Genomic DNA, 24,849 nt, shown 5'->3' on the forward strand with positions numbered 1-24,849 from the left:
CTCCAGAAGTAAAGCCAGGTCTGCATTTAGCAGCTGTTAATAGGAGAGGGGCAAAAGTGGTGCCACATAAGCAATTGACACCTCCTTCACATGTTGATCTGGGGGCAGAAGCTGGTCATCTACTTTATGGAATCAAATGCTATTGTCATAACTACTCATACATTTTTGTCAGAAATAAACTTATTAATTCTCAGTGAGAATTACAAGGAGTTGTGTACTTTAATTTGCTAAGATGAACCATACAGAACTTCAGTAAATTATTCTGTCCAGTTGCTGTTCTGGTATTTGTTTCCATTAGATACATTTTTTAATGGAACAGCTCTTATTATGTGACAAGATTACCTGCAGTAGCAGGGACTGGACTCAATGATCCAGGAGGTCCTATGTTCCTATTTTAGTGGCACTGTTGAAGATGTGTCAGTATTTCCATCATAACTAGCTGTATTTGTTAGAACATACAACCTTGCAAACAGATTACATTTTAGGTTCTCATACTGTGCCAACAACTTGACATGAGTCCCTGTAACTTCATAGTTTCAGTTTGTATTAAAAACATTAACAGTAATTAGCATTTTGCACTCAATACTTTAAACCAAAGTCACAAAAATGCTTTTAAGGTTTAATGGGCACGATGGTAGAGTTTTAAGCTAGTGATTTGGCACTGGAAACAAACTTGGTGTGGGTTTAAAAATACTAAGTCTTATGGCTTACCTTAGCAACTTCTTGAGCCATCTTCACTAGTGTGAAAAATTCATTTCGTATTCCAGGTAGACTGATCTGCTCAAAGACACACTCTTGAGCTTGAGCAAGCATCATTTTGACCAGTACACTCAGCATGGCCGGGCTCATGTCATAACTTGGTGTGTGAGTAAATGTTTCCTTTAGGTAGTTTAAAATACCTGAAGTTTTGAAAAGTTTTTCTAATTATTACAACAGAAAAGGCTGACCCCCAGCCCTGCCCCTTCCACCCAAGGCCCCGTTCCTTCCGGGGGCCGGCTCCAGCCCCCATACCAGTAAGTCTTCGGCTTTACTTTCACCCTTGCTTGAAGGGGTGCAGCTCCCATTAACTACCACAGACACAGCAGAATAGAAACTCCAGTGTTTCATTATGGGTATAGATCCTGCTCCTATTTGGAGTCAAAGGCAAATTTACCGTTGACCTCAACTGGACAATAAGCTTGGTTTGGGATCAAAATAGATTTGATTGTTTTAAAATGTTTTTAAAATGTAGATGCTATAGGACTGATTATCCACTCCCATCACACACATTTACACAAGTAAATGCAGTTACAGTGATGTAATGGAGAACAGGCAAAGAAAAGGTGAATGTACAGCTAATTAATGATTAACTACAATATTCACTTTGTCTTTACCAAACATGTTCAGACAGCAGTTCCAGGTTTTTGAAATGTTAAACTACGGCTAACAGGAATGTTTAATTAAAGCCTAGTACAGATCCTTGTGAGGACCTTTGGGTTTCAATCTACCTCCTTTTCTGTTTAAACGGTGTTAATAAGACCAAAAGTCAATATTGAATGTATAACTCTGTATGTAAGAGACAGATTGAGACCTCCCCAGAAGTAACCTTCCCCCATATTTTCAATATGCAAATGAACCACAGCTCCTTCTGTCTTTATATACCTGCAGCTCTCTGAAAAGCATCAACAGCATTTTCAAGTCCGGGCTTGGTCTGCCGATTACATCTTGTACCAATCTGTGTGTAAAGGGCTCCAATATTAAATAAAATACTGGCCTTTTCTAGCAACAAATTCTGCTGACAGACAGGGACGCCTGTGAAGGAATCATACCTGGTGGGAGGGGGAGAGGAAAGCAAAATGAAATAAGCATAAAAAGAGAAGCGAGCACAGAGTTACCAATGTTTTCATTTCACTGTTCAGAAGAGAATAGCAGGATCTGTAATGCCTTTTCTGCTTCTGCTGAAACTTATGGTAATTCATAATCACATGCATGTAATGCAAATACATCCCTGAGCTCCAGGAGCTAGTGAGTGGATTTACTGAGCTTTCTTAAAAGCAATGTTCCCCTTCTTGCAATGCTTGACTAGAACTCAAATAGCTTTTCTTGACCAAAGGGTAGGAGTCTCCTGTTCTAGTCACAAACACAAGATTTAAATTCACTGAGTCACATTCTCCCATTGATAATGGTGCAGTATATCATAGCACTTGCCATTCTGAGCCAGTGCAGAAGTCTTTCTACAGTCCTCTGATATTTTCAACTATGTAGTGTTTCCTATTCATTACAAATTAAGATAGACAGTAGTAGATACTCTTAGCCTATAAATCTTGTCGTTCCAATAACACAGGACTGGCTTCTGTTCCATACTACAACCTGAGCAAGGGGTGAGGTGTAAATTGTACCACCCAAGTAGTATCAGCAGCAAATCACAATACTCCCCCATTCTCATCATGCTGCCCAGCAAGTAGTAAGGATGTAGTCAAGGCTCCCGCTCATTCCCCACCTGCTCCTATGTGCTCATATACACCAAGACCCAAAATCCAGGTAGGATGTGTAGATGTTTAAAGAGAATTCTTATGGCCCTTCATAGACCTTACTCCCAGCATAGAAACTCTTTAGAACTTTACTGTACAAACTAAAGAGAGTGCATATCAGTATAAATATGAAAACACACTGTCCAAGAAAAATATACGTGTTTCAAATTACATAGAGCTAGTTCAAGGTTAACAGTGTTCTTAAAAAAAACCAAACTTACCAGGTAAATAAAATCCCCATTTGTCTGGTAGGTGGAAAAAATCTGTTCTCTACAAAGCCAAGTTGAATGAAATAGCTCATCAACATCTCAATGCCGGATTCATCTCTGCTGGGAGTACGGCAGGCCTTAAAGTTCAGATATGTAAAAACATACATTCACACAATGCATTCTGTTTAGTTTCAGTGTGAATAATGTAACAACTGAGAACACAGTTCTGCTCAACTAAAATCAATGGGACTTTCGCATAATATAAAAGTGTCTGGAATGTAGGAATTGGAAGCATAGGGGCATAGTGTGCCCTTGATGTGTGCACCCAACTCTGAATAATAGAGTTGTGCTGGAGAGAAGGCTGTACCTGGCCCTAAGGAAACAGATGGGAGACAGTGTGTGACAGGAAAATCTCACACATGTTGAAATACAATGTTGGACAGTAGGTATTATGTGAACTATAGAAGAACATTTGAACAAACAACATCTAATAAATAGAAATTACTAGTATTGTGCTACAGATACCTACTATTTACTCCACTCCTGCTTTCATGCTTCACTTCAAACTCTTTAGTTTATTCCCCCATTCCAATTTAAACAATAATATTTTAAAAACAAACAATACTTTTGAATTTACAAGTTGTGTTAAACTGCTCAGTTACTTTGCTTTCCTGTTACATCATTTTATCACCCCCGAGCATTTCGTCACCTTTTTATCTATATCATAGAATCACAGAGTTAGAAGGGACCACAAGGTCATCTAGTCTAAACTCTTTCCAAAATGCAGGATTATATGTGAGAAATAGCCCTTTTTTCCCACACCACTGCACTGGGAGCTCATACAGAGATATTTGTCCACTATGACCCCCTAAATCCTTTTCAAAGTCACTGTTTTCCATATTTCAGTCCTCCCACTCCCCTCATTCTATAGGTATGGCCTGCATTCCTTATTCCTAGATGTACAACTCTGCATACAGCTGTACTCTTCCATTTTGTTTGATTGGGCCCCCACTGCCAAGTAATACATATCATACCATATGACTAGCCTATACTCATTATTTACCATTCTGCCAATCTTTGTCATTTGCAAATTTTATCAGTGTGACTTCCAAATCACTGATGGAAATGTTGCATTATAGAGTCCTTGGGATATGGAGGCTGTCATTTTATATATCTTGGGAGCTAAAACCAATGGAAGTAAGGTAACCTGCAGCAAAGTATTAGTCATTAAGAGTGCCATAATCTAACCATATATGAACATTATTAATAAAAATCTGCAAGATTAAAATTGGATATAGTGGCACAGTCACAAAGAGAATTAACATGCAAAATCAAACCTACTTGTCTCAAATCCATAAGATCAGCTATTTCATCTTCATAGTCAGAACTGTCTTCACTGTAATGTTCCAGGATAAAGTCCTAAACAAAACAAAATGTGGAATACGCTTACTCTTTCAGGTCAAAGTTTTTGATTTCTCTGCAAATATGAACAGTGTCCTGAATATTTAAAAATCTCATGATTTGCAAAGTTTCTACTCAGTAGTAATAAATGGTGTTGTATTTATATATGTCGGATTTGCAAAAAAGGGGGGAAACTGTAACAGACACGATTTCAAGGTAATATCTTTATCTTGAATAAAATATAAGAAACTCCAATCTTGCGTAGCGGACTCTAAACAGCTATAATATTTTTTCTGCTATTTTTTCAAACAGAGTTAATAGTTCTGAAATTGACACCTGAACCTGTTAAATACAAAACAACAAGGGAATCAAATGATCATGAAAATTCATTAATAGAAAGATATTGTGCCAAATTCTGCTCTTACTTATATTGGTGAAACTCCACTGATATAAATGGCAGCAGAATATTGCCAATCAAGAATAACCTACAGATGAAGAAGTGGGGCCAAATTCTTAAGTGATGTCTAAGGGAGTCTAAGTTAGTAGAAGGGGAGCTCTCGTTTTACTTCAGTGTAACTCCATTGACTCAGAGGAGTAAGTTAAAGTAGGATCTGGTTTTTTTCAGCTTACACCTTCTTCTGGCTCCTTGTCGTGGTTAGATGCACCAACTTAGATTCCCAAAGTAGGAGATGAGGGGGTATACAGAGCTAAGGGAGTCTGTATGTGGGAGTCTCAATTAGTGTAAGGGAGTTTAGCTTACACCCAGGAGCAGCACCAGGGTTTTTGGCGCCCTAGGCGGGGTTCCGGTCATTGGCGGTAATTCTGCGGTGGGGGGGTCCTTCCGCGCTCCCGGTCTTCGGGGCACTTCGGCGGCGGGTCCCGGAGCAAGTGAAGGACCCGCCACAGAATTGCCGCCGAAGACCCGGAGCGCAGAAGGACGCCCCGCTGCTGAAGGCGACAAAATGCCGCCCTCCCAAATCCTGGTGCCCTAAGCAACTGCCTAGGTCGCCTAAATAGAAGCGCCGGCCCTGCTTACACCAGCTTTACAATTCATCCTCTGAATTTCAGCTATAAAGTTCAAAAAGGATCCAAAGTAGTAGTGAGAAGGAGCTTTCTTCCTGATTGAAACAGCTATTTCCCACTAAGTAGCATGTAGAACTTGTATAGTAGCTGTCAATGAAAACCCAAAGAGAATTCTCCTTGATTCCAAACATATACTCATTTCTAAGACAGAACTCCCATTAAAGTCAGTGAGAGTTTTGCTTGAAAGAATGCAGATTAAAGTCCCTTGTGAAGCTCAGAATCCAAGTGGCTCTTGGCTTGGTAAAACTGTTGCTGTTTACTTGCTCCATGGAGAATTATTCCCGATTGTTTTATTTCCCTGCCTCTGGCAAAGAAAGCCTTCTTCCATGGATTTCATTATCTAATTTAAATACAAATATGTTTAACACAGCTGAGCTCACCTGAATAAATATCCATAACAGGCATAGACTTTGCATGCCCCAAGGATGATCTTTATGATGTTCACAGAAAATTATATCACATAATTAATCAAAACATAGAAGTAATAAAGACCTTTGAATTGAAAAAATGTTAAAGACTACATTTTTTGTAGGAGCCAAATTCTGCTCTCAGTTCTATCAAATGCAATTTCATGTGACTGCACTGGCAGCTACACTTATGTAACTGGGAGCAAACTGGATCCACTCTATAGTCTGATCCCTGGACCCAGTAAAACTATTTTGCACCATAAAGCCCCCTTAAAACTGGCACACGGAGATAACTGGGGCTTCCTCTGTCCTAGCTGGGTATTCCCCTAGTGCAGAGCTGTCATTGCTGCCTCTGCACCATAGCCTCTTCCTGCCCCCAGGCATACCATGCTCTGGCCACGTTTCCTCCCCAGCAGAAAATCTTAGTCTAAATCAGAATCACTTGAATACACTAGGACTACCTTCCTGGGTGCCAAACCATCCCCCAGCTGCCCTCGTGGTAGGGGGCAAAAAAGGTGAGTACACCCAGTTTATTTAATTAGTCCTTATTTAGACTGTAACATCTGGACAGGGACCTTGTTTAATTTGTATTGTAGAGCACCAAGAACAAATTTGGGCAGTGTACAAACAATAAATGGTGGTGGTTGTTACTATCATCATCACTAGCTGGGCCATAGAACAGTGGGCATGGGTAGTGGGTGAACCTCAATATTCCCCCAGCCCTGCCCCTTCTGCCCACGCCCTGCCCCAGCACAACCAGAGGAGCCCCGGCTCACCCCTTCCAGCCACCCCATGCCAGCCTGCCCTAACCCAGCCAGCCCAAGCCGCCTCTGGCTGAGACCTTGACAGCTTTGGGGAAGAAAGGGAGCAAGGGTGGGGCCTCGGGCCAGAGCATGGGTGGGGTCACTGCCTGGGTTGGGGAGGCTTAGAACCCCCAGCCTTCAATACCTACCGCCCATTACAGTGGGCCTGATTTCACTTGCACACAAATATAAATCAACAGTCAATCCATTGAAGTCTCTGGGAAAGATCTTCTGAAGGACATAACTGATCTAAAATCCTGATAATTTTTGGTATGCTAAATTCTTGGTTCTTGATCAGATTAGTGCAAATAAAGCATAAAAATATGTTTAGAATTTGCACACAATGCTGTGCACCTTCAACCATACACCAGTGTTATATGTTAAATATTGATTCTAAAATCTGTGTCTTCGAAACTGACCTTAAGAGGAATTGTAAAGTCCCCTTCTTTAGTCTCCTTCAGGCCAAGTGGTATCAGGGGAATGCTAAAAGTCTCTCTGTGGCAAAAGAAAAGACAAACAGAAATTTAACTCCTTATTTTCCATTGTTCTGTTGGCAAAATTACCTGTGTTGTTCCATGTGACCATAGAGAGAAGGAGCTGTGTCTCTTGATGACAGCATATGTAACATGCACCTTTTTATTTGCACTAGGAGGCTTTCAGCATTTTAGATTTGTGTAACGCTCCCTTTACACAAACTGTTCTGTCCCACACAAGTTATTTTCCGTATTTAAAAAAAATAATTATTATTATAAAAGCCAAACATGAATGCTCCTATTTCAGGAATGACAGAAGTGAAGTGAACAGCTGCAGTGTAAGAGATTTTATCAGGAGACTCCAATACCCTTTTTTGTGGACAGGGGGAGCTCTTGATTCCCCAAGAGTTTATTCTGCCTTCAAGTCTCAGTTACAATTGCAGTGTACAATTACTCCTTCTGGCCACCAGGGGCCTCTGTGATGTGAGTAAGGAGTGAAGGAAAATTGTCTGGTCTCTTCTTCCTTTTTCTGTCTCCCCTGCCTGCCCAGCCAGAATGAGACACTGGGGGAGGAGGCAGACGCCAGCTGCATTTGGCAGTGTGCTGAGCGGGACAGAATTGGGGAATAGGCATAGGGATGGAAGCTCAAAGGGAAAGAGTCTGAAGGGAATGAGAGTTGCTCTTGAGCCGTTGTTCTCCCAGAGGAAGAGGGGGCCAAGGAAACAAAGTGGGGACTGACAGATCACTTGTCTGTATCAGTCTGGATCAAACTTTCCACATCTGGATAAACCACACGTGCAGAAACCAGCCACTGCAGGGAGACATACACAGGTAAGGGCTATGATAATTCCATATGCTTCAATATTCTAGTATTCCATCAATGTTTGATATATATAAATTGTCTCTAGCACATTGGAAAGTAAGGCCTGAGCTCACTGATTTTGATATAAGTGGAGCCTGATAGTAAAAAGTTTGAGAACCACTGCATCATGTGTATTTAACTTTTAGAAAATGTTAGGGTGGGGGGAAGAATTCAACCCTGGGAAGCATCTCCACGGAGAGTGAGGAGGTAAAAGATGACAATGTTAAAAAAAACAAAAACAAAAAACCCTTGATCCTCAAGGAAAATAAAACTCTTGATCAACTCTTGATCACTTTATAAGAGCAATCTTATTGTTTGCTAGTGGGACTACTCATATGAATAAGGAGATCATGAGCATTTGGTCCCAACTGTGAAATCTGACTGTATCACTCTTTTCCTAAGCAAAATGTCCCATTTCAAACAGAGATGTGAGTATTTTTTCCAGCTATTATTTACAATATGTTGAGTGGGAAAGATGGAATAGTGTCTGTTTAAAAAAAAAAAAAAAGTGTCCTTGGCAGCTGGATATGTTTATCTGATATTTTCTTTTTCCAGCAGACACTTAACTGACTTTCTAATAATTGTTCTTAGTGACTATTTTCACTATGAAATACTGTGGGAGTGATTCACTCACTGGTTTCTGCCAGCAGAACCTGGGATGCATGTCCCTGGTGGTGAAAAGTCTGCCAAGGGAGCAGCAGTGCAATCTACTCACAACTCCAGCTTAGCATAAGAAGGTCCCTAGAGCTGGCTGGCGCAATCCAGAAAATAGGCAGAGCCAGTTGAGGAGGAGAAGAGCCAGGGCCCCAAGGAGCAGTGCTTATTCAGCTCACCTACCGGGCATCTGCAAGGGGCTCCTGTGAAGCCCCAATGGAGTTTAAAACTATTCTTCCTGGTAGTGAGGCACAAATACGCCCACACAACACGTCTAATGTAACCAAATATTGGAAAGAACTGTTATTTCAATGCTTTTACAGCAGTTACCTTTGAAAAATAATCTGATAAAAGCCAAGGTACTAAAAATACTACACATTGATTTAATATGTTCTTTCATGATCCATCTTCATTAAGCAGCCAAGCTTGTGTACAATTTCCATGGACACCAGTGTTTCTGCCAATTCTAAGATGAATGTAAAGACACTCAGTATCTATTTTTAGCTACTGAAGTGCCAAACCCACAGATTAAATAACAGACTTCTCTAGTCTTATATACTGGATGTGTAACACTCAGTTTTGAAAAATATCCTTCGACCACGCCATAAGGATTGGCCCACAGGCACACTAGCAGTATTTTTATGGCTACAGGGGTATTGTCATGTACATGCTCAGGGAAAACTCTCCTCCCACCTCCTGAATAAGTGTATAATATTCCATAGGAAGACAAAAGAAACAAGTGGTATTTGCATTTTCAGGATTCCTGTCTCCACCTCAGAAACTTTCTGGGCCAAATTTTGCCCTCAGCTTTTACTGTGAGGATTGCACAGGTATGAATGGAGGGAGAATATGGCCCTCTGTTTAGAAGCAGATCTTCTTGACAGGTTTACCTGTCTTCTCTCACTTTCTGGTGTCTAAAAAAGTGTCAAAAAGTGCCCAAAGTTGTATCCATTCTTCAAGGATGGTCTTACCATGGTTGTATAAAGACACATTATTAAATCCTTTGATCAACAGGAGATCCCTGTCAAGTGGCAAACATATGGTTCACATCATACCTAAAACAGGAGAGAAGGGCATACAGCCCTCCTAAGAAGTACAGCTCTCTGAGAGCTCTGCTCTCTCTCTTTGTAGCAGTCACAGTGGGGAGACGGGTAGTCACTGAGGTAGTAATATGCCTATACCCCCCTTCCCCCCATATGGCTTCCCTCTTCTTAGCACTATTTGGGACTTTCCCCCTTTCTCTCCACTGCGTAAATGGAGGGGAGTATACGGTCTATAGATATGGAGAAAGAGTGCCACTCTTTGACACAGAAAATATTGATGTGTCCTTTATGCAGACTTGGTTAGACTATACATAACATAATACCTGCAGTTTCAGGTTCTATTATATGAACAGCATTAGAAATGTAGGAAATAGTTCAAAGGAGGTCAACTAAAATGACAGTCACAAGGGCCACTGTTCCAACACTCTCCAGCCACAAGATCTTCACCAAAACCTGGGTATTCACCTAAGTTCCCTGTAAGCTGTGCAGCCAGAAGCGGGGACCTGCTGCGGCCAGAGGAGGGGCACCCCCCACAATCCCCAGCCTGCCACGGGAGGGGCGCCCCTCCTCCAGCCCCAATTTAGCCTGCAGCCTGGACCTGTCATGGCCAGGGCAGCATGGCTGGATCAGGCTGGGCCTCAGGTGCAGCCTGGGCAACACGGCCCGGACCAGCCCTGGAGTGGCCCGGCCCCAGCCACAGCCAGGGAAGCACACCCCAGACCAGCCCGGACCCAGGCGTGGCCAGGGCAGACCAGCCCTGGAGCAGTCCAGACCCAGCCTATCCTGCAGCCCCAGCTCCAGAGCTCCCATGGCAGGGAGAGGCGCTTTTCCATCCCAGCCTAGATGCTGCTGCAGGGAGAGAGTGCTGGGGGGAGCCCTCTCTCCCCACCGTAGCCCCGGAGTACCCTCCTGCACCCCAAACCCTTCATCTCTGGCCCCACCCCAGAGCCCACGCCCCCAGCTGGAGCCTACACACCCCTGCACCCTACCCCTCTGCCACAGCCATGAGCTACTCACCCCCGGCCCCACCCCAGAGCCTGCATCCCCAGCCAGTGCCCTCACACCCCTGCACCCCAATCCTCTGCCCCAGCCCTGAGCCTCCTCCCCCATTCCAAACCCCTTATCCCCACCCCCACCACATGAATTTTGTTATATGCACCAATATGAAGGTGATGTGTCACACGTAACAAAATTCATTCTGCATATGGGTCGGGAAAATTAGAGGTAACACTGGTCTTCACCATCACCATTAAATTATTTTCTCAAGGACCTGTAGGGAGGTTGGAGGGGTATGAATGTGCTTCTGGAGACTGTCACAAACCTGCTCCCTTTTCTGTCACTATCATCTTCCCTACTGCACTCCCTGTGCATGTTTGAGAGGTGGAAAAATTCTGAACAAAACATTTTCCCCTCAGAAAATGAGATTTGTGTGAAAATTTTCTATGGGAAACTTGATTTTGGCAGAATTTTCCTTTGGAAAAAACAAAATGTTTCATTTCACATCAGGACAATATTAATCATTGTGTCCGACTGAGTTGCTGCGGTGTCTAATGGGAGCTGCCCCCATTTTCCTCTATGGCAGGGTTTCTCAAACAGGGGTCGCAGCTTGTGTAGGGAAAGCCCCTGGTGGGCTGGCCAGTGTATTTACCTGCCCCGTCCACAGGTCCGGCCAATCAGAGCTCCCACTGGCCACGGATCACTGCTCCAGGCCAATGGGAGCTGCTGGAAGTGGCGCAGGCTGAGGGACTTACTGGCAACCCCTCTTTGAGAAAACCTGCTCTATGGGCCTTGCTCCCCTGCTCTCTACCTGGGGCTGAACCTCTGCAGTGCCTCATGCACCGCAGTGGCAGCTTAGCTACCAGGGAGAGACTGTGATGCATCATGTGAGATGTAGTCAGGCCTGGAGCATGGTCCATATTGGAGAATGGAGGCAGGAGGGACCATGAACTATAACTCCCATAAGGTACTGCGGCAGCTCAGGCGGATGCACAAAGAGTGACTAATATACAGACTATGTGGTCAGGCTGTTGACTAACAAAGTATATTCTCCTATCGTGTTCTTTATTCACTATTTTTTCATGTAATTACTGACCAGCATTCACACTCATCCAGCACCAGTTTTATTTCCAGTTGGTAAACAAAAGATGGGTTGATAATAGAATAGATTTTCACTTACCCTGTATTCTGATAAACTTCCACTGAGATATTAAGTCCTTCTAATTCCTCCTTTAAGATTTGTAGGTCTGAGTTTACAAAACTCAGTTCAAGAAGTGCCTGCTCTCGCACTTTGTTGTTGGTGGTTGCTCTGCAAAGAGAAAGAGATATGCACCTCTGTGACTTCCCAGAGAACAGGCTCTGTATTGTACACCAGCTTCGTTGAGCCTTACTGGCATTCCCATCATTTTTAAGATTTTTTTTCTTAAGAGATGATATGAGAACTCAAGTTTGCTGCCAAGATAGAAGTTGGAATAGGTTTCAGATACAAAACAGCACGCAGACACTTAACAGGTTTGCTATGTGCTGATCTTTTTGGACTGATTTTAAGATTTAACTTTGAGGACAAAGTAACAGTGAAACAGAAGGGTTTAATCTTAATTATATTCTGATGATAAAAATCTGAGTTGATTACAGGGCTTTCTACTAAAATGAGCTGTAAAGAAAAAAGTACATGTCTAACTTTGGTTAAACCCCCTCCCCCATGCCCTTACGGTCACTGGACAATTCATTAATCATCTGGTATGATTACTATTAGTATTATTTTCTTTAAAAACAAAAAACACACACTTTTCTCCTCACAAGCAGAATTTCCCTTTAGTTCTGTTTTCCTGATGTGTCTGGATAATCATTTTCTTCCATTTGCAATTCATGTACAGGTTTAGCACCTTTTATACCCTTAGCATAATAGATCTGTCTTGAAATGTAGCCCCTAAAGCATTTCTGCACGTTTCTATTTGAGTATTTCTGGGTGTTGCTATATTAACACCTGCTTCTAGCATGAATAATCATATAAGCAACCCAATACTGTGTGTACCTAGAAATCTCATGTTATTTATTGTAAATGCTGTTTTAAGATAAACAATTGGCTGGGAACACAAAAATCCATTAAAAAGTTAAGCTTGAACAATTGCTTATTTGCTTATGGATTGATTCTCTGAACTTTGGTCCATATAACCAAATAGTCAACAGCCCTATAGAATTATTAGTTAACAAGATCAGTATTTGCTATATAAACATTCCAGCTTAGATTAGGACACACCTGCTAACCCATAATTCTCTGTGGAAGTATAAGTCTCATTATTTTACTTGTGTTTCAGCCAGTAATAAAGGAACCAGCATTTCCAGTTTTTCTCAAACTACATTAAGAGAGGCTCTCTGTGGACAAAAGACTGGCTTGCAGCTTCTGGAGTCTGCTGAAATGCAAATAAAATCTCAATCTTTGATTTCGTTTCTTTTCGCTTAGGAGTACTTTGAGTTAGTCCAACTATGTGAACTATCACCCAGCGGCATACCTAGAAATGAGTCTGAAACACAGTTTGCCCTGGGAGCAGTTGTTTACCTCACAGCACCTACAAGTAACATACATTTAAATAGTCTAATTGAATATGTTTTGATACAATTTGATTTTAGAGATGTACTTGGACTTTAATTACATGGCACACACACACCAGAATTAGATCCGATCCTACACTCCTTACTTAGCCAGAGCTCCTACTGAAGTCAGCAGCAGTTGCATTTTCAAAAAGTAGACACTGATTTTGGGTGCCTCTTTTTGGCATCCCATGTCTTCTGAAAATTAGCCCCAAGTTGGGCACCCAGAAATTAACACAACCAAATTCAGTGGTTGTTTTTAAAAACATTGGCCTAAGAGTTCTGCTTCGGTAAGGAATGCAGGCCCAGGTCCTTTTTGAGTAAGGTTTCAATTACTCATGTTAATAAATATGAGAGATGTTACTTTGAAATCAGGATTGACAACAATTTAACACATCTTAATTTAGAAAAGAAATGTGGCAAATTTGTAACTTTTATTTAAATGACTCTTCAAATTATAAGGCTGGTTATTAAGCAATAGAATTAAGAGAAATTAAGCAATCCGATTCCACAGTGAAGAAGAGGGTGGTATAAGAAAGTGGATGAAAACTCATACCCTAAATTCCCTCTAAGCTGTGCGGCCATGTAGCAGCCTATTAAGTGCCATGCAGGCACTAAGGGCTGCGGTGAGGAGAGATGCCTCTCCCCCAGCCTGGCCCGGCCCTGCTGCAGCCGGGGGAGAGGCCCCCTTTCCCAGCCCTGGCCTAGACCTGCCGGAGCTGGGGAAGAAGCGCCTATCCCGTGGCCCCAGCCCCGGAGCTGCTGTGGTGGGGAGAGGCGCTTCTCCCCCACCCAGGCCAGGTGCTTCTGTGGCTCTCCCCGCCAGAGCACCAGGGCAGCCTGTACCCTAAACCTCTCATCCCTGGGCCCACTCCAAATCCCTCACCCCCCTGCACCCCAACCCTCTGCCCCAGCCCTGAGCCTCTCTTCCTCAGCCCAACCCAGAGTCTGCACCCCCAGCCGGAGCCCTCACCCCCCCATACACCTTAACCCTCTGCCTCAGCCCTGAGCCTCTCATCCCTAGCCCCACCCCAGAGTCTGCACCCCCAGACAGAGTCCTCACACCACTCCCCCGCACCCTAACCCTTTGCCCCAGCTCTGAGCCCTCTCCCACACTCCAAACCCCTCGGCCCCACCCCCACTACATGAATTTTGTTATGTGCACCAATAACATAACCTCCTTATTGGTGCACATAACAAAATTCATTCTGCACATGCGTGGAAAAAATTAGAGGGAACCCTGCTCAGACCCACCAGAGTATTTGAAAGGTGTGTTTCCCCTCATTTTACAATCACTTTTCCTCACTGTTGTTTTTTACTAACTCTTCTTTGCAGTGTTGTTGTAGCCATATTGGTCCAAGGATGTTAGAGCGATAAGGTGGGTGAGGTAATATCTTTTATTGAACTTGTATATCTTTTTATTGGACTTCTTTTATATCTTTTAGTGGACTTCTATATCTTTTATTGGACTTCTGTTGGTGAAAGAGGCACGTTTTCAAGCTACACAGAGCTCTTAACACTTGTAAGCTTAAAACTTAAAAATCATTTGCTCCATTATTTCACTGCCTGTGCTGTTAATTTCTTGCTGTGAACTGCATTAGGAGTGAGGCTGGACTTCTAGCACTGTGTTTCTCTTATCATTTGGCTTTGGAAGAAAGAGATTCAAAGATTTACATGGCATTTCAAAACCTGTACAAAAAAAAAAGCAGGTGAAATGTTGGGCCAGCCTGTCAGTATTGACTGTGTCCCCTTTAGATTTGAATTTTCACTGAGGATTCTTTATAGATAAAATGTCCATTTTATATCTTTTTCTGGAAATTCAGCAGAAAAGTAAACAGGAAACTATATTTTAATTATTCTGCCGAATGTCTCTATCAGGGTAACTGATCCCAGATTCTTTCCCTTTAATAAAACTCTTTTCAAATATATTTAGAAACAGTCACTTCTGTGGGCAGCAGAAAATAGCCAGCACGGCTGCCGCCCCATAGGTGCATCACAGGCCTCCTGAGCTCCATAGTGAATGCAGGTTTTTCCGGTTGTAAGGGGGAATAATGTCCTTTCTGGGATCCACTGTCATCCTCTTCTCAGAGGAAGAAGTGGCCACCATTCCACCTGATCAACATAGTGAGTCCCCTGAAGCCAACTCCTGGCTGGTTGAGTGTCAGCCACCCGCCGGGTTGTTTTAAAGGAGGTGCAACCCAAAGTGAATAGGGGGCTTAGCCAAGGAGATGTAGAGAGGTGCCAGGAAGCCAAAAGGTTAATATTTCCCTCCATCTAAGAACAAACATTTGTGATATTCCCTTATACACCATGAAGTGACTGCATTTCAATGGAGGTATTTGTATATACATGTAACACAGACAGACCCCGATTGTCTGTGGGCAGGATTGAACCTGGGACCTCTGGAGCTAAATGCATGAGCCTCTACTGCAGTGGTTCCCAGACTTGTTCTGCTGCGTGTGCAGGAAAAGCCTCTGGTGGACCAAGCTGATTTGTGTACCTGCTGCTCCAACAGATTCTGCTGATCGCGGCTCCCAGTGTCCGCGGTTTGCTGCTCCAGGCCAAAGAGAGCTGCGGGCCGAGGGCCGTATTGGCCGCTGCTTCCACCAGCAACCATTGGCCTGGAGCAGCGAACCACAGCCACTGGGAGCCGCAATCAGCTGAACCTGCAGATGCAGCAGGTACACAAACCAGCCCAGCCCACCAGGGGCTTTCCCTGCACAAGCAGCAGGACAAGTTTGGGAACCACTGCTCTACTGCATGAGCTAAAAGTCACATGGCTCTTAGCTGAGGCTGTAGCAAACTCATTAATCTGTAAGTGGTCTCAGTGCCACTAGAGGGGACAGAACACCACACTCAGGAGCTGTGCGGGTTACATATAACATGTAAAGTCAGAGAGCCCCATTCTGCAACTCAGTGCCCTTACCTCAGTGGCCTATAGAACAGCTCTTTGGTGAGCATGAAAGAGAGATCTACAAATTTTAAGCAAAATAAATAGCCAAAAAATCTCTCTGGCAAGATGAGCACCAAAATAAAAGTCAGTCACTGAGAGGCAAAAAATCCCCAACTAGTGTAAATTGTCTAGCTTCATGAAAGTCAAAGGAGTTAGGATGATTTACATCAGCTAAGAATATGTCCCTGAGTGTCTGTCACTTCCAACATCTGAGGGGTAAGGCAGGTGTGCAGGCAAGTGGGAATCTAGTCAAAGAAGTCATGCTTCAGAAAAGATTGGGTGTTTTTTTCTTTTTCAGAGAGACTGGTTATCTGTTTATTATAAAATAAAGAACAGGAAATTATCTACATGATGGAAGAAGATTTCAGCATTTTAGTGGAATGGACAACTTCATGATACTGCAGCCATTTGAGAAATTTAGTCCACATACTTTCCAAGAATGTCACCATCTCTAAATAAGTAATACTCCTTGTCTTCCAGTACTACTTTAGTATGCCATATTCTGGTAGCAGAATCTTCTCACCAACTTTAACACTAACTGGCTGAATCTCTCCACTCTTTCCTTTGGATCCCAATCCAACTGCCACTACTTTGCTTGTAGCACTTTTCCTTGAGATTTTTCTGGAAGCATGATGCCTCCTTTGGTTACAGTCTCAGCCGCACATCTTTCAACCAAAACACGGTCTAACAGGGGAAGAAACTTCCTAAATGCTTTCCCTGCCATGGGATGCCGAGTCCCTCCGCTCACCGCCCTGTGACTTACATGAGTAATTTTCTCTGAAGAAATTACATTGACTGAATTCTTGCTCTTGTACACTGAAAACTCTCCACAAACCCACAGATTCTCCAGTCATGGCAGATTAAAGACATTATATGAAGCAGTTTTAAATACCAAGCAGAAATCCACATCCACAAATAACAGGAGGGAGAGCTGTTGGGGGAAATTAGTGACTAAGTGGTAAGGGTTAGATCGGGGTTCTTAAACTTTTGTACTGGTGACCCCTTCCACACAGCAAGCCTCTGAATGTGATCCCCCTTATACATTAAAAACACTTTTTTATATATTTAACACCATTATAAATGCTGGAGGCAAAGCGGGGTTTGGGGTGGAGGGTGACAGCTCGCGACCCCCCATTTAATAACCTTGCAACCCCCTGAGGGATCCCGACCCCCAGTTTGAGAACCCCGGGTAGATGGTCCTTATTGTGGGACAATTAAGGCTTATACTGCAAGGCAGATATAGGTAGGGGTCTACATAAATGGTTTGTTTTTTCTTTTTTTAATATGTAAAAAAGCCTTCCAGCAGCAGGCAAATGAAAGAGAAATCCCCTCCCCACCACAGACCAGCTATGGGGTTTCCCCATAAACACTGCAGGGTCAGATTTTTAAGATAAATAACTCAGAGAACTAAAGGATACCAAAGTGGAAAGACAGAATCTCAAAAAGCAAGTGCACAAAAGGAAGGGAAGTTCATGCTTTACAGATGTGAAGTTGGGAGGTTGTTTTAGTTCTGTGGCAACCTGACACTTTACTCTAGATAGCACACGGGGTTTCACACAAACCAGGGGAAGCCCACAGATCCAGAGATAATTTTATGCCATCAAGATAGGAAGCGTTTTTTCCTTTCAGAATCAGAAACTGCCATTACAGACAAGTGAGCCTGTATAGCAGGCACCTGCAAAAACTCCAGGAGTGGATTAAGTCTGTAATGGGGTACAATTTTTAAAGGCTCCTCTTGATTTTCCTAAGTCCAATTTTCAAAAGTCACTTAGGCTCTTAGGAGTCTAAGGCCTGGTCTACACTAGGAAATTAGGTTGGTATAACTATGTTACTCAGGGGTGTGAAAAATCCACTCCTCTGAGTGACACAGTTAAACCAATCTAACCTCCAGTATAGACAGGACTAGGTCAGAGGGAAAATTCTCCTGTTAACTTAGCTACTGCCTCTTGGGAGGTGGAGTACCTACATCAATGGGAGAACCCCTCCCGAAGGCATAGATAGCATCTTCACTCAAGTGCTGCAGCAGTGCACCTGTACCGCTGGAGTGGTTTATGTGTAGACAAGCCCTTAGTCTCATTGAAAGTCAATGGGACTTAAGCTCCTAAATATCTAAGTGACTTCTGAAAACGGGATTTAGGTAAGTCATTCAGGCACTTTTGAAAATTTTACAATGGGGCCCAAGTCCAGGAAAATTTTGCCTTCAGCCCTCAAAAAATCTGGCCCACTGCTCATCCAGCCTGCTGACCAAGTCAGTCACATGCCTCTCAGATGCAGTCTACTCCATCCTCTTCTTTCAGGTCATGTCATAATGAAGCCTAAGGAATTAAAAGGGGCACAATAGACATAGGTCCTGCATGAGCAACAGCTAGCAGCAATCAGCCATATGCCACACTGCCTGCTGCTCACTAACTCACTATTCCGCTGGTGAGACCCTCTGCCAGTGGGCCACAGATCTGAAGGATCTTGGGAAGATCTGTTTTGTGGGACTCACACTCTTAAAGACAATTAATATTCAGAAAAATGTTCTCTTGTTTCCTTTACAAGCAGGCATCATGCTAACAACCACTATCTAACAAAAGACTCCAGGAAAAACTGAATTAGGATAATTTCAACAGTCTTCAAACATAGTCATTTAAGAACTTGAGTCTAGTGCAATGCCCTTTTTATGCAATACAGTGGCTTTCAAAATGCACTTTGAAAACATAAAAACATAATACAGTAACTCCTCACTTAAAGTCTTCCCACTTAACATTGTTTCGTTGTTACATTGCTGATAAATTAGGGAACATGCTCGTTTAAAGTTGTGCAATGCTCCCTTATAATATCGTTTGGCAGCCACCTGCTTTGTCCACTGCTTGCAGAGCGAGCAGCCCATTGGAGCTAGCTGGTGGGGGCTTGGAACCAGGGTGGACCAGCAGCCCCCCTATCAGCTCCCTGCTTCTCTAAGTTCCCTGTGCCGCAACCACCCAGCAGGCTATCAATTGCCAGCAGTTCAGCTGTCCCTCCCCACACTGCCATGTGCTATTCCTGCCCTCTGCCTTGGAGTTGCTCCCGGGAGCCTCCTGCTTGCTGTCCGGGAGGTGGGAAGAGGGGGACTAATGTCAGGGTGTCCCCCTCCCCCCTGCTCCTGCACCCCACTTACCCCATCTCCCTGTGGAAAGGGGAGGGGAGGACACGACAGGACATGAAAGGGCTCAGGATGGAGGGAGCTTCCTGGAAGCAGCTGCTGTCTCAACTTTCTGAGCTACTTAAAAAGGCAGTGTACTTAGTGTGGTCAACCTACTTAATGGGGAAATCTATCTCTCTCACACAGGGTGTGTGTCTCTATCTGCCATGCTGTCTCCCCTCCCTCTATTCGTGCTGCCTTGTAGAGTGTGAGGCTACATTAACAACAATGGGTTAGCCCTTGAGGGCTCAGCCAAAAGCTAGTTCATCATTTAGCAGTAAGGCATTCCCTGGGAAATATCTCACCCTCTGACTTCACCACCTCAACCAAGCTTCACAATCATCATCGCTGTGTACAGTATTAAATTGTTTGTTTAAAACTTATAGTGTGTGTGTGTATAACTTATAGTGTGTGTGTATATAAAAAATATAGTCTTCTGTCTAGTGAAAAAAATTTCCCTGGAACCTAACCCTATTTACATTAATTCTTATGGGGGAATTGGATTTGCTTAACATCATTTTACTTAAAGTCGCATTTTTCAGGAACATAACTACACTGTTAAGCGAGGAGTTCCTGTATAACAGTTAATGACTTTATAAAGATGGGGCATTACATAAGGCTGTTAGCAGAACATCCAGCTGAGTTTATTCAGCAAATTATGGGAGCAGCGAGGCAGCTATCTGAGAACTGAAGGACACCCCTGCTGAAAGAACAAAAAACATTTTGTTGCTTTAGACCAGGGGTCGGCAACCTTTTGGAAGTGATGTGGCGAGTCTTCATTCATTCACTCTAATTTAAGGTTTTGCGTGCCAGTAATACATTTTAACGTTTTTAAAAGGTCTCTTCCTATAAGTCTATAAAATATAAACTAAACTATTGCTGTACGTAAAGTAAATAGGTTTTTTAAATTTTTAAGCTGCTTCATTTAAAATTAAATTAAAATTAAGAGCCCCCTGGACTGGTGGCCAGGACCCAGGCAGTGTGAATGCCACCAAAAATCAGTTTGTGTGCCACCTTCAGCATGCATGCTACAGGTTGCCTACCCCTGCTTTAGGCAGAAAAATAGTAGAGTGATGGGAACATACCGTAAAAGATTTTCAGCACCGGTTCTCAACCTTACTGCTTTCAGGATCTGTTGGTTTAGGGCAGCTCTTTGATTTTGCAGTTTGCTTCGGCCAGTCTCAGCCAAGGGGTTACATCCCTAGAATAAAGAAAGCAAATTATTTTTAAGAAGCTTACAATAGGAGCGAAAGAAAAAAGTGAATAGCATTGATTTCAAAGACATGGATATGAAAATCTTAACCGATAAAGCATGACACATAAAGCCTTTTGATTAAAGAGTGTTCTTTATTTTAAACCTAAGAAAATTTATTCACAAATTTTTTAAAAAAAAAGAACAACCTCAGCTCAGGCTGATGATTTCTCAGTTACCCTGCAGTAAATTTACAGTTACTTCCTTGATGTCAGTGGAGTTTGTGTGAATCTTGAGCAACTACACTGAGGTCCATAGAGTTACTCCAAAGTTACACAACAGTGTGCCTGAGAGAAGAGATGTTGTATTGTCATGATAAAAATCCTAATATGATGGTAAAAGGAATGAAAAGTCACAGATCATGGCCAGGGTTTTTTTAATTAAAACCAATTGTTTTTTAAAAGAACAAAAGTGATTTTTAAGGCTAACTGAAAAGGCCTGGGACTCTTCAGTTTAACTTATTCCCTAGTCTCCTCTGTCTAGAGGTCTAAGCCCTAGTTTCAGGCAGAGCACTGTGCACAGGTGTCTGCCAAACACACATAGCAAGGATGCCCAGCTCTTGAAATCTACCTTGTAGAACTCCACACTATCTTCTTTCCATACAAAATACCAAAAATGTGCACCATAAAACACTGGATTTTATAATTTGCTTCATATGTACATGTTTCCAGTCCTAAGTGTGATGGTTTGTCATCATACTAACTTCTGTTCTTTTCATGGAAGTGATTTAATAGCATGAGCTGGCCATATGATGTTTGTTTCTGGAGATACTAGCTAGCTCAGCATCAAACGACACTTGAAAAATTGGCTACCATATGGAATGACAGGCCCAATTTTGTGAGACACTGAGTGCCTTCAACAGCTCACAAGATCTGGCTCTAATAAAAGTGTATAGAATAACTGTCTTCAATGTTATTTGTCCAGCCAGGAATATCTAAAATTTTTGTATGTGCTCTGCATATGAATATAAAGCAGACCCTAAGACAGCACAACTAGTATATGGTTAAGACTAAGCCATTCTGTTTTTTGTGGTCACTGATAAAATGAAACTGTTATGGATGGATAAGTACTTTTTTCTGAAGTTTACACGGCTTTTCTAAGGAGGCAGAAGTAAAGCTGTTTGAGTGCCTTGTTTGAGAAGTGCAACCTTATCTATGGATTTCTTGGGTTTCTAATTATTTTTTTTAATATGTTCTTGAACAGTAATATGCACTCACACCACTGATATACGCATGCAACTTTAACTACTTGATTTTGAAACAAGTAGGGGCAACACTTAGCACAATGTAACCTAACCCAAGCATACCTATTTAATATTACTTAGGTGTCTTGTCTTCACAACTTGTTCAGCATTTATTGGATCAAGGCCTATGTTATGATTTCATCTAGCCTATTATAATTAATTTAAAAGTCCTCATTGCAATATTTAAGTTTGAAAAGTTTGCATTTTATCCAGTATCTACTAAGTAGGTAAAGTAGCAGGAGAACATGTGTAACCATCTACAGCAGCACAAAGTTTGCCAGATTGCTTGAAAAACATGTCAAGTTACATTACTGTCTAGTTACTGATGAGCTTCAGCACTGAAGCCAATTATAGAGGAGGCCTGAAATTCAAAGCTTTGGTGCATAGTAAATGTCCTTCTTTGTCAAGTATAGTGGGGGATTTACTGGAGAAAGCAGCCATATGTAGCAGACTCGTGCATTAATTTAAGGACAGTAGGATAGTTATCTCAGGCATGAAAATGCTCACATGTAAAATTCCAGTTCTAGAGAATTTTATACCGTTTTATACGCATTCAGAAATATCTGTGGAAGGTTCTTATGCTCATAGACTTTAAGGTCAGAGGGACCATCATGATCATCTAGTGTGACATCCTGCACATTGCTGACTACAGAACCTCACCCATCCATTCCTAAACATAACATATACCCAACAGGATGGCATGGTATCCCTTCCAGTCCTATGATTCTATGTCTAAATGGTTCCCTGATCCCTTTGCTGCTGATCTACCCTTCGCCTGGTGTGCTGTCCCCTCTCCTCTTGTACTGTCTATATTCCATTGTATTGTATAATCCCTGCCTCTGCTATAGCTGTTCATTATCATAAAATAAATCAATTGGAATATAAACATTGTACTTACTTCTCAGTGTGTAGTATATATAACAGTATAAGCAAGTCATTGTATGAAATTTTAGTTTTAATGACTTCACTAGTGCTTTTTATGTAGCCTATTGTAAAAGTAGGCAAATATCTCAGAATTGATGCACCCCTGGAAGACCTCTGCGAACCCCCAGAGATACACGTATCCGATTGAGAACTACGGCAGTAGCTCAAGTTTACTAACTTGAGCGAAATACTCCAGTGAATACAAGACTTAGGATTGGATGTGCTCCCTCTCTGTCTGTTCTGCACTTTTGTCTTCCTGATGGAGGGCTCTCTTGGGACCAGGGGTCTGTTTCTGGGGAAAGTTGCTGCAGGTCCCCTTCTGTACAGAGTCCTGGGGTAGCTGACTATGCCCTGGTCTACACTAGGAAATTAAGTCAGTATAACTATGTTGCTCAAGGGTGTAAAAAATCCACATCCTTGAGCGATGCAATTAAACTGACCAAACCCCCAGTGTAGACAGCACTAGGTTGACAGGGGAATTCTCCCCTCAATCTAGCTACAAGCTTTTGGGGAAGTGGAGTACCACTGCCAATGGGAGAACTCCTCCCATTGGCATAGGTAGTGTCTTCGCTGAAATGCTGCCACATTTTAAGTGTAGACAAGCCCTATGTAGGATTCACTGCCAGGCTGCCTCCACTAGAATCAGGATGCCAGAGAACTGGTGCACAGGAGTCAGCATGGAGATCAGTGCCCTTGTGCGGATAACCTGTATCTCCAGCAGATGTTGGGGATCTGTGCAGTTTGGGGTGAATTTCCTCTGCGTCTGCAAGGGGGGTAGGCATATAACTCTCATATACCTTGATTTAGATAAAAACTCCATGAAGGGAACCAAACTGTATTTTACTCCCTGTAGGATCTCCACCTCCACCATGTCTCACACATTCACAAACAGGTCTTTTTGCAGGAAAGTAAACTTTGGTTCCATGTTTGTAAAATGCCAAGAACATTGTTAATGCTCATGACGTAGCTGGGATCCAGATCTCTGGTCTTAATGCACAACACTTTATGTCTTATAGTAATATTAAAATTACTCTCAATTGTTTCCTTTTCAATAGATGTTCATTAAAGTGCAACTGATCAGAAACGTGGCTGCATAAAAATGGAAACTTCTTACTCAACAGATTTGTTCCTTGTGTGTACTGGCAATAGTCGTATCTGTTTAGATATGTTACACAACTTCCTTGTACTCCTGTTGGCTCTCCAGAGCCAACATATAGCTCTGAGAGGGTGAGCTGGATTATATCCTGGCTCATGGATCAACAGTAAAATTATTCCAATTTAAGAACCTTTATTGCTACTGATGATGCTTAATTCAGAGATTCCAGTCTGAGTTTGCAGTTCAGGTAATTAGAAAAAGATTGTTTTATTTGTAAACTGAACACATTTGCTATGAAATTAATAAACAATGAACCTTATGCTGCCATTTTATAGTCATTTTTTCAGAGTATAATTGCAGGTTATATATGCTGGTGCATATAGCTCAAATGCTATATTGAGTTCATAAAGCAATGAAACCCCCTGTGCTGTCTAAAATTCATGTAGTTATTTACTACTGTAACTTCCTGCTTGGCTGAATAGTGTTGGTAAACTACAGAAACAGGATGCTGGAGTATTTTTAATGAGTTCTTATCAGAGGCAAGCCCCATATGACTCATGTCATAGAAATGTACCACATACTCATGATATTAAGTAACTTCTGCAAAGAAACTGAAGTTACATACAGACTCCAAAATCAGAAGAGATTATGTGGACTATCAGTGCTTGCCTGTGCAGGTTGCTAGCTTGTTTGATAGCAATCCGTTGGCTAATTAATTAACAATGCAGACAGATTTCTGTCTAGTTGTTGTATTTATGATTTAGGGGACTTTTAAAGGAGGAAAGTGGGGGTTCCTCAGTGCTCTGTCAGGAATGTGTAAGACAAAGGGGAGTAAGGATAGAAGAGCTGTACCCCTTTTTTCTTATTTTCCTAAAAATTGTGCAGGTTTCTCCTGTTGCTCATGACATCCAGGAGAATACAAGCCTAATCATCTGTTGATAAATTAGTCTCAATTTGCATAATTTTGTATCCAGACAGCTTCATCAAAGTTTAAGAATATCTGATGTAAGAGCATATTGTGGAGATGATCCCAGATTAAATTGTATTCTCTCTACATTTGGGAAAGCTGATTATCATGTCCTTGTTTCAGTAAGAGTGAATGAAGGAAATGCAGAGAGCTAATAGGTTGTGGCTTCAAACATACTGCAGCACACAGAAATATTCAGCCTGAGAGATGATCAT

General features: G+C 42.3%; 1 protein-coding gene and 1 pseudogene across 1 annotated transcript in view; both read right to left on the reverse strand.

The window, feature by feature from the left end:
• Positions 1-24,849, reverse strand: part of RHPN2 (rhophilin Rho GTPase binding protein 2) — a 48,195-nt gene that overhangs the window by 10,346 nt on the left and 13,000 nt on the right. The window contains exons 2-8 of the mRNA XM_032773358.2: positions 20,238-20,353; positions 11,622-11,750; positions 6,833-6,908; positions 4,061-4,138; positions 2,732-2,856; positions 1,642-1,808; positions 712-899 (exon numbers count right to left, since the gene is read on the reverse strand). Of these exons, the coding sequence (XP_032629249.1) occupies positions 712-899; positions 1,642-1,808; positions 2,732-2,856; positions 4,061-4,138; positions 6,833-6,908; positions 11,622-11,750; positions 20,238-20,353 (879 nt within the window). The remainder of the gene's footprint in view (positions 1-711; positions 900-1,641; positions 1,809-2,731; positions 2,857-4,060; positions 4,139-6,832; positions 6,909-11,621; positions 11,751-20,237; positions 20,354-24,849) is intronic.
• LOC116820707 (10 kDa heat shock protein, mitochondrial pseudogene) lies at positions 16,288-16,766 on the reverse strand (annotated as a pseudogene).

Source organism: Chelonoidis abingdonii, chromosome 19, assembly GCF_003597395.2.
Source record: "Chelonoidis abingdonii isolate Lonesome George chromosome 19, CheloAbing_2.0, whole genome shotgun sequence".
In the NCBI taxonomy this organism is placed as follows: Eukaryota; Metazoa; Chordata; order Testudines; family Testudinidae; genus Chelonoidis; species Chelonoidis abingdonii.